General features: G+C 39.2%; 2 protein-coding genes across 2 annotated transcripts in view; one reads left to right on the top strand and one right to left on the bottom strand.

Annotated features, from left to right (window-relative positions):
• The first annotated feature begins 432 nt into the window (after positions 1 to 432).
• LOC106330684 lies at positions 433 to 4,584 on the top strand. The gene is made up of 3 exons (XM_013769116.1): positions 433 to 573; positions 673 to 1,749; positions 4,012 to 4,584. Exons 1-3 carry the CDS (start codon positions 433 to 435, stop codon positions 4,582 to 4,584), a joined length of 1,791 nt encoding a protein of 596 aa, XP_013624570.1.
• Positions 4,585 to 9,325: 4,741 nt separating this feature from the next.
• The window catches only part of LOC106333357, an 8,016-nt gene continuing 6,201 nt past the window's right edge, over positions 9,326 to 11,140 (bottom strand). Inside the window, exon 2 of the mRNA XM_013771813.1 lies at positions 9,326 to 9,337. The gene's annotated coding sequence lies outside the window, so the exon portion shown is untranslated. The remainder of the gene's footprint in view (positions 9,338 to 11,140) is intronic.

The raw sequence follows: 11,140 nt of genomic DNA, 5'->3' as shown, positions 1-11,140 counted from the left end.
GGTATACAAGTTTCAGAAATGTATGGATATAATGATGTAGATCATTTGTTTGATGAAATGAGGGGAAGCAGTTTCGAGCCGCCTGAGATCGAGTACACCAAGGAGGACTCAGATATATACGTTGGAAGGCTGTTTAAAGACAAAGCACAGTTCAAGTTGACAATGGCGATATATGCATTAGCGAAGGTGTGCAGGTTTAAGCTGAGGCATTGCAAATGCTTCATCACGGCGAAATGCGTTGACAAACAATGTAGTTTGAGGGGAATGGCTAAGCTACTCGGTGATTCTCCTATTTATATGGTGAAAAAGGCAATTTTGGGACATGTATGCACTTCCGATGTTCGAGAATAGTACAAAAAAAATGGTACATCAAAAGTGCTTGCAGCTCTTTTGCGGTCGAAATACGAAAGACTCCACTGTGGACCTCGTGCAATGGAACTTCCGGAAGTATTGCGAATGGAATTCAGCTATACATGTACATACTGGAAAGCTTGGAAAGCGAAAGAACTAGCAATTGCGTCTGCGCAAGGAACAGAAGAGGAGTCTTACAAGATGCTACCACAGTACTTCCACGTACTTAAATACGCAAATCCTTGAACAATCACCGATATTAAAACTGAAGTGGATAAAGAAGGAAAAACAAGGTTCAAGTATGCATTCCTTTCGCTGAAGGCATGTATTGATGGGTGGAAGCATCTGCGGAAGGTCCGTGTGGTGGACGGCACCCACATGTTTGGGAAGTATAAAGGGGTTTTGCTTAGTGCCAGCGGGCAAGATTCAAAAAGCTACATATTCCCTGTTGCTTTCGCAGTGGTGGATAGCGAGAACGGGGATTTTTGGAAGTGGTTTTTCGAGAGGTTGTCAACTATTGTAGAAGATACTTGTGAATTAAGTATAATTTCCGATCGATGCGCCGTAATTTTTGCAGCTAAAGAGAAATGGTATCCACATGCACACCATGGTATTTGTCTTGTAAACCTTCAGCGAAACGTGTCTGACAAGTATAAAGGGCTGCAACAGAAGGATATGGTCGGCAGAGCAGGGGAAGCATTCAAGGTTTCAGAATTTAATAAGCTCTACGAGCTTATAAAGCTTACGGATTGGAGATGTTGGGATTATTTGGAGAAAATCGACCGCAAGTTGTGGACACGTTCACATTTCGAAGGGAAGAGGTATAACATGATGACTTCAAACATTGCCGAATCTTTGAATAATGCTCTGATTCCAGCGCGTGATAGTCCTATAATGGCCCTGCTAGAGTTTATTCGACGGATGCTGACTAGATGGTATGAGAGCAGACACTGCGAGATCAGTAAGATGAAGGGAAATATTCCAAAGGATATTGAACCAATACTGGTTGAACAGTTAGTTTTGTCTACGGGCCTTCTGGTTTTGCCATGTTTCACTTGGGAATTCGAAGTTACACACGCCCCAACTGGATTTGGTTTCACTGTTGATCTGGAAAAATGGACTTGCACGTGCCTAGAATTCCAGATGCTTGGGTTGCCATGCCGACACGCCATTGCTGCTGCTTCTTCTCGGAAAATGGAATATAGCCTGTTTGTTTCTGAATACCATGTGAAACAAACATGGGCTGAAACTGTAAATGGTATCATACTACCTATTCCAGATCCAAAAGACGTCTTTGTTCCCGCCGAAATACTAAAGGTCAAGCTTTATCCACCAATGACCAAAAGAACGAAGGGAAGGCCATACATTAAAATGAAACTTTCAGCCAGAGAGTTTCCGGTAAGACAGTTTGTTTACACCTTCACTAATATTTTAAAAAGGCATACTACACACATTCCAATAATATATACTTTTATTTTATAGGAGGGGCCGAACAAAAAGAAGAAATCGAACAAGTGTTTTAGGTGTTTTAAGGAAGGGCACAAGAAGACTACATGCAAGGAACCAGTGCCCTGATCTCAATTACGAACTCGTTATTTTGTAACTTGGACCAACCCCTTATTGTTGATAAAAAAAAAAGACCAACCCCTTATTTTAGATTTCTTGCTGTTTGTGGAATGATATAAGTTTCATTAAGTAGTAGTTCTTTATTTTCAATTAAAGCAATTTGCGTACTAAAACATGTGCATTTCTTTTGTGCATGAATTATATTGAATCACATTGTGTAGTAAGTTAAACGATAAACTCGTTAGGGAATAGTATTGAGAGGTTACTTTCTAGGGTTTTGATCTTTAGGGTTTAGTGTTTAGGGTTTAGGGTTTAGGGTTTAATGGTTTAGGGTTTAGGGTATGGTTTTAGGGTTTGGCACATTCGGTTTTGCGCATTGGGGTTTGGTGCATTGGGTTCATCGAGAAGACAATCTTCGCGTTCTTTGCAAACTTTTGCATAATCTACTTACAGTTGCAAGTGTTGGTTTAATCCACAAGACACTCTTTCGAAAACACATCCCTTCATTTGTGTTGGTTACTTTCAGGTCCACTCCTTATTAATACTACTTGGCTGTTAGAATATTTCTCTCTGTACTAGTTCTTAAAACACATCTCCCGATAATAGTAGGGTATCATCAGATATCTTCTCATAATGGCAGAATTCCCAATACTCAGCCTCCCGGCAGAGGTCTAGGCTTTAGTGGTGCAAAGCGTGGCACATAACTCCTTTGCAGATCTTTATAGACTCCGCGATACCTGCAAGTCTATGCGTGTGTTGGCTGACGATGGTGGGGTTTATGCTGCGTTCGATTTGTTCAAATACCCTTGGTACGTCGGCATGAGAAATTTATTGTTGAGAAGATGCTTTGAGGAGGGAAACCCTAGTACTCTTTACGTCAAGGGTGTAGAGTATTTCTACAGGCTAGATCGTCGCGTAGAGGGACTTGCTTGGATAAAGAGAGCAGCAGATGCAGGATTCGAGCGAGCATCGTATACCTATGCAATGACAAGAAAAATATTCAGTGACGATGGGGAGTACTTGTCTCGATTTACAAGAGAATAAGTTCCTAAGATCGGAATGGTGGTTAGATCCTCTGAGGGGATATGGAATAGGGATCATAACGATGTGTTCCTCATGAAGAGGCATATGTTCATATCAACAGTCGTCCCGTTGTTCTACAGTTGCCCTTGTTCTCCTATTTTGCAACATGATTGGGTTCTTTGGCACATTGAGCACAGCAAGGCTGAAGACATGTGTAACCGCTGCTTCTGGACAAAAGAGGTTGCTCTTTTTCTACGTGAAATTCATCCATGTACTAGTTTTCCGGACTTTGATACTAGGCGGTAAGGGTTCGTCGTCGGTGATAATCTAGGTGTACACTCTTTAGACATATTGTGTACACTCTTTAGACATCTGGTGTACAATGTCTAAAAACATTGTATTCAAATTTATGAGGTTTCAATATTTATAATCTAAGAACATCCTATCATATCTGCGTAGGTGATAAAATCGAAGGAGATTTATTGTATTCTTGGTGTCCACTTTTTTTATGAAGTTGGAGTATTTATTTTTAATACACGATTATAAGTTACGAATTTGAAAAAAAACATATAAATAGTAGATGATTTCCAATAATTATAAATGTCAATCGGTTACAGGACTCATTTCTGATTTTATTAAACAACTCTTCTAATCAGATAAATGTGGGTGGTGGAAACACATTTTAACTTAGCATCAAAAGGTGAGATTTTCATTAAATTCTGACATCCCCAATACACATTCATACTTAGCAATCATTTTGTTTAAACGTATATGTCAACCACGCCATCAGTTACCGGTGAGGGATAATTAATAAAAGTTTTTATTAATTACGGCATTTAATTGTTTAAATGGTATCTCAGCCTTTAACCCTTTCATCTCCATCTCCGCAAACATTTCAAACAAATATTTATCTACGAGATAACTTAAGTTTTACGAATTCTAAACATGGTTTTAGACATCAACCAAGGATCCATGAGCGTAGCTGAATACGAGGAATTCTTCCTCGCTCATGAGATCGTGAGACAAAAAAACGAGTAGTATTTGATTCAACTCGCTCATTATGGATTAAAGGAAGGTATCCGTGAGGGTTTAGAATCAACAAAGTTTGCAACGCTTGGAGCACTCTTTCAAGAAGTAGCCGAAGTGGAAGAGATTCTGGATAAGGAGAAAACTGCGGAAAACCATCGTCGACAACGTAAGAGAAAGAGTTGGATGATCGACCCGGAAGATGAGTACCCCTGGGACCAACCGGAAGAGTTATTACTAGTGTCAGAGAGTGAAGACGACTGGCTGTATGAAGGAGATACGCAAGGTGAAGTTGACGAAGATGACATGAGTGACAATGCGCTGGTTTCTGGCGAGTTGATGATCTACGAGGACACCGACGAGGAAGGTGAACACGTCGCTGTTGAACAAACCCGTTCCGGCAGCGGCCCTAGCGAAGCAGGTGCTGGCTCCACCGCATCAGGTGCTACATCTGGCTCGAACAGCACCGTCTTAGGAGACTCCGTCGTAGGAGGCTCCGTCGCTGACTTAAGCGCCTCCGGAGTAGCCTCCGTCTCTGGCTCTAACTCAGCCGGATTTGGCTCCTTTGCTGATTCCTGTCTAACGAGCTCAACTATTTTGGACGTGATTTCGTCATGAAGATATTGGAGTTGTGGATTAGCCATATTTGTTTCAACTATAGGGGTGCTTTGAGTTTTTTTGTTGTCCAATGAGTTTATTGAACATTAAAAAGCAAATTAAATAGAGGAACTAGTATTCGAAGTTGTGTGAATCTAATACAAAATTTATTGTTCCACCAGTATTTGAAACCTAACCCCGTCCCTCAAATAGTTAATTTCACGCTATATATTAGCTCAATAGTTACGCATATTTAAATAAAACTTCCTTATAGTGTACGCATATTAAAATATAGTGTACGCATATAGTGTATGCATATTTAAATAAATATAGTGTACGCATATTTAAATAAAACTTCCTTATAGTGTACGCATATTTAAATATAGTGTACGCATATAGTGTACACATATTTAAATAAATAAAGTGTACGCATATTTAGATAAAACTTCCCTGTATTCAGAAAATATGGAAACTAAATAACGTACTTCATGTCGAATACAAATAACGCTTCCTTACACAATACTAATGAACCATACTACATAAACCAAAATACTACTGAAAATTATATCCCTTTCAGGCCGAAATACTAATAAAATAGAAAATCTTATCCGCTCCCGACATTGGTACGACCTCTTCTTCCCCTTCGAGTTGAACTCTCTGCTTCGACCCCGTTAATCCACTGTGGATGTCCAATAAGGGGTTCATCACCTGGAAGAGCAGTAATCTCCCTCTGAAGAATGAGTGTCTGATAGTTAAGGTTGGGGAAAATAATTTTCTTGTCAGCGTCAGATTCACGAGCCATAACCACGACTTCGTCATAAACCAACCGACCAAAGTCCATCGGCTTGTTTCTGACTTGTCAGGGAACTTATACTTCTAGCAACTCAACCGTCACATCAGTCATTCTAAAACCACTTAATGGCAGTTAGTTCGGCGAACCACCACGAAATCGGTGTTAATGAGCCTGCAATGATAAACATCAAAATACATTTGGGCCATACTTCTAACCAGTATCGGTTCAAACTAAAGGTAAGAGTAAAGGTAAGAGTAAATGTAGTTTGGTTGAGAGTTAAGGTTAGAGTAATTGCTTAGGTGATATATTTCAATAAAAATGTACACAACTTCATTTATGGCTATCAAACTCTAACTGTATATGTAAAATACAATATGTGAATCATCTTTCTCCAATTTATTAGGGGTGTACGTGTCATCATTGGATGTGTACATTACATAATAAATTTGACATTTGTTGGTAAATGTTAAATTTAATTCCACGCTTACTTTCACCTTTTTTGTTATAGGAGGCTACGTAATATCAGAACTTCATTTACTGTTTGGGAGTGGGTGGTAAAATAACTTTTCTATTTAACTCAGACAACATTATCAACCTCCTAACAAAGCCATTTTGCACCGAATACGATGGCAGGTCAACTTCTTCGTAATCTTCTCGACGAAATTATTTGCAAAATAATTGGATTGGTTGGGGAGGATTCAATTTGACACCTTGGACCTTTCTTGCGTGCTGGGAAGCGCGGATATGCTTTTGTCCATGAATCCTCGGTCTTGCATACGTGCAATGTCACTACTATACTTATAAACTTAGAAATCCGCTTAGGTGGAAAATTCCACGAGTTCTTGCTCAAGTGCGTTAGTACTGCAAATATAGACGCCGTCTACTACGAAGGTCTCTACGCAGCAACATTTGATGTGGAGCATGCCATCAAAGTCTTGGAACCAAACGTCCCAACGCACACATTGTCAACGTTGGCCATCGGTGTTTTCAACGTTTGTCTTGGTAAAGATAAAGAAGCTAGTAAAGTTTTTCTAGAGTTCGCTGCAATTCATGACGACCTTACGTCAGATGCCATATTGGAACTGGCCGATGAGCTTGTGTGGAGATTGACTCTATTCCTGGCGCCACATTTAAACAGCTACGCTCTAACCTTCAAATTTCCTGACGATGAGGTCATTAAATCACCAAAGTGCCTCTATGGCCATGATTACACAATGAACCTTGAAGGTTCCTGCAAAAACTGCATGCTTTTTTGGATCTGTTCCAATATTGCTCACATGCTCTAAAATCTCCCTTCGCTATGTTTTCTTGTTTTTTTTTAACACCGGCTATGGTTATGTTGGTTTATCTATTTTCTTAACAAATCCCAGTGCATTAACAAAGTGGTGAGGATAATATTTAGTATTTATATACATGGATGCTGGTGTACGTGGATGTGGTGTACTCGATTATCCACATATACATGTATTCAGTATTCAAGTACATAAACAACTGTCATCAACTATATTGTGGGTTATCTATTTTCTTTACAAAGCGCAGCACATTAATTGGTGTACCTAACGACGTGTGTAGACCATTTAAAGGGTATATTATGACTGTTTTACATGTATATAAGTGTATATGAGGACTGGTGTACATGGATATACGCGTCCATGAATAGTAGTGTACAACAATTAAAGTGGACATGACCACTGGTGTTCATGGATATTTGTGTACATGACCACTAGTGTACACAAATATTGGACAACATGGCTAAGGTTGTACATCGTAATAAGTGTATATTACGATCGGTGTACATGGATTGATATATGTACATGACTACTGGTGTACACTGAGGGCTTGTGTACGTGATCAAAAAGTGTACATGACTTCAATTAACAATAACTTCAAACACTCCTTAATTTAACAACAATCTGAAGCACGAAAATTACAACGACATAACTGACAAACACACTAAACCTTGAAGTTAAAACCAATGATCCCTCCCAAAACAACAACAAATCCAACCGACGATGCCACCAACACATTACAAAGCACCGAACTCCTCTCAGTAAGTACCAACACTGCTCTCTTCAAAGCTTCACATTCTTCACTTTTGTCATTCAGCTGTTCAACAAGATCATTCGAAATTTGGACATGCGAGTTCTGGTGTGGCTGTTTACTTACTTGGTTCCTCAGCTTGGAGATCTCCTCTTTTTGTTCATTAATTATATCCCTCGCTTCAAGTAAAGAAAGGTGTTGCCATCCATGTGGTGGTTCCAGATCAAACCACTGAAAGAAATCGCACTTAACATAGTCCCGACCAACTCGCCGACCTCTGCAACTAAGGAATCTCCGCCCGGGGTTTTTACGCGTCCACGCCCTCACAGGATTCGCCGTAAGGTTAGAGTCGCAACGTATCCCATGCTCGGTTAAGGATGACGAAATGATACTCTCGGAGTTTGCAGCCAAAAAATTTCCACTCTCTGACATTTTCTCCAATAACTATGAAGATCTCTTAATTTTCAATCTCCCGAACCCTAGATCCCCTTTTAATCGATTTACTCATTTGTGGGGATTAAATAGATGAACCTACTGAAGAGACCAATTTAACAAGATTTATAATCTAACTCTATTAAAAGGAGAATAACAAGCCTTCTTACTCATTCCTGGAGATTAAATAAACAAACTGATTCAAGGGCCCGTATTGTAATCTTCATTGGAATCAGAATCGGACTTGTGGTGCTTCTCTAGGTATTACTGATAGTCTTTAAGATCAACCTTTCTGTCCGACTCATCATCACTCCCTTCGACCGGATCCGGAAGAGACCACTCATTTTCGGTATCAGCAGAAGTCTCATTTTCTTGTTCAACATCATGGTCTTCGTCTTCTCGGTTGTCGTTATGATTCTTTTCGGTTCTAGCCTTCTTATTCGGCCGCCTTCCCGATTCATCTGATCCGGAATCATCGGATTCTGTGTCAGAGCCATTACTGTCACAAGGGCTCTCACCTTCTTCAACATCCAAAGCTGCCTGCATAATTTCATCTATGGTCGAAAAGACAGTTGTTCCGATCCCTGACCGTATGTCCTCTCGTAAGCCATCTCGATACATCTTTATCCATGTAGCTTCGTCGTGTTTGTCAAGCAAACCCCCTCCCAGAAACTTTGTATTATATTCTCTCACAGAAGTATCTCCTTGATTCGTTTTGCCAACGAAAACGTTGGTCCTGTCTAATTTTGTTAAAGGCATCAATTTGCATCATTTTAATGTTGTCAAGCGACCATTGGAACAGAGAAGGCATCGTTAGGCGGCGTTTCGTTTATGAACACTGTAATGATGAAATTGTTTAACTGTTCAAGCATGATATTTGAAGAAAGGTGACCGTTTATAATTTAGAGAGCTAATTAAAGTAAGCTGTTTGATCTCATCACACATTCTAATAATCTCATCATCCATCATGACATCATTTAAATTAGTTTAATCAAACATAACAGAACACATTAATTAAACACCAGGGACACATAACTAAACATCGAACATAACATCGAACATAACAAAAAACATGAATTCAAACATAACAGATTATTTATAAAGAGCACAACACCAGGGACACTTAACAGATTCCTTGAGCAGGTTTATCTCTTCACGCACTTCCTTAATCTCATCCTCCATCTTCATTCGGCTCTTCGCCTGGTCAACAACTTCCTCCTTCAACTCTTCCAACTCTTCTTCAATAGCATTGAAACAACGATGTCGAATGTGGAACCCATCATCCTGAAGAATAAATATTTGGATTGGGTGGTTAGTGAAACTAGTAAATGCATATAAGATTATGAACTTCGTAATATCACCTCAAACTCTTTGCATTCGTAGTAACTCATTCCTTGCTCATCGGTTCCCAATCTGATAGGTCCACCGCAGGTACATTTTTTGGTATTTTATGGTGAGCATAGAGAATACACTCACGCTAATCCGCATCCCTTATGTGTTGCTTCATATCTGCGTAGTAAGGATCCGTCATTATAATTTGCGAAGGGGCTTTTGAATATACCTTATGGTGTTTGTTGAGAATAGAAAGCATCATCGTTCATTCTCTTTAAATAGGGAAACAAAGTCGACTTTTCTAAATCCTAACGGTAATATTCGTTCTCAATCTCTTCCAACGGCTAGATATGTTTTGAATATCACCTAACGGCTCTATTTGTTTTGAATATCACCTACACTATTTAAAATTACACGTGGCAACTGTTATTGCCACATATCACTCCTAAAGACTATTCTCCTTATAAATCTCATTTTTTTTCCTTATAAATCTCCTTAAATCTAATTTCATTTCCTTATTTCTCTAATTTCATTCAACATGTGTACATCTACACCGAACGCATGTACACCTACACCGAACGCATGTACACCTAAGACCATTCTCCTTAAAAATCTTATTCCATTTCCTTATTTCTCTAATTTCATTCAACAGGAGTACATCTACACCTAACACCTAACGCCTGTATACCATTCAATAGGTATACATTTTAATATTCGAGTATTTCTCTAATTTCATTTTATTATTTCTGTAACTGCGTTATTTTAAAATTAAAAGATCTTGCAGTTGAATTATTATTGCATGTGCAGCTGTATTTGATTGGTGTACGCATGTAATTTTACATACGTGTCTAGAACTCAAAATAGTAAACAGCAATACAAGATTATAATAACACACCTTGAGTTCATTGGTTAACTAGGCAAACACAGCCAACGAAACATTAAGTCCAGACACCATTATAACAACACACCTTAAGTGATCATGCATGCGGAAAACGTTTTGGAAAACTGACAGGTGAAAGAGAGAAACTTCTACTTCATTAAGCCCTCGTTTGCAACTCTGAAATCGCCAACGAATTCTTCGTAGCAGTCCATTGCATACTTCTCTCGAAATCTGTCAATAATTTTGTCCGTAATCTGACTCATCTCCTCCTTGCCATCACCATTAGCATGCATCTCAATGAACTTAGCTGCAAATGTCCCGCAGTCGCCAGTCTTTCTGTTGTGATAGATCCCTACAAGGCGACTCCAAGATTAATATCGCTGTCCTTCCTTCACGTGGTGAATAGTATACCCCACGTATTGTTCCAATATATATGCTAAGGAGCTAATCAGCGGAGCCATGTGTGCATCGACTTCTTCTATAGTTCCACTGTGCAGGATGTAAGAATCAAGGATCGTCACTTTCGCGGTGAGCAAGTTAATACATAGACCCACCCAATGATATGCACCCCACATCATTGGAGCGTACTGTTGAGATGAGATCAATATATGGGAAGAAAAATACATGAGGAGTTGAGTATGATGAAGAGTCCGTACATGGCGTAATAATACTAGTTACCCGAGTAACTTCCAAAGGTTAAACCAAAGTTACCCTAGTTATCCTAGTATACTAGTTATACTAGTTACCCGAGTAAATTTGGATGAAGAAGAGAAGCCCTATTCCCTTTGCTAAGGCATCAGACCGTTGCAAGGGAAGAGGAGGCGCGTGTGACAGGCTGGAGAAAAGCTGGATAAAGCAAAATGAGCTTTATGCACAAGGAAGAAGCTCATTGGATGGTTTGAATTAAAGCAAACCTTATCTCTTGTAATAGTGCCTCTTTATGAAACTCTCATCCTAGTGTTGCCTCCTCATATATATTGTAAACTTTGATCAGATTAATAATTAAGAATTTTGGGATTATCTCTCTAGACTCTCTCTCTTGTTCATATGATTCTTAAATACTCTTAAACATGATTACTACCTAATCTCTCTACAAATCT

Source organism: Brassica oleracea, chromosome C3 (assembly GCF_000695525.1).
Source record: "Brassica oleracea var. oleracea cultivar TO1000 chromosome C3, BOL, whole genome shotgun sequence".
Classification (NCBI taxonomy): domain Eukaryota; kingdom Viridiplantae; phylum Streptophyta; class Magnoliopsida; order Brassicales; family Brassicaceae; genus Brassica; species Brassica oleracea.
Note: the sequence above shows the minus strand (reverse complement) of the source record. Positions and strands in the feature narration are given on the sequence as shown.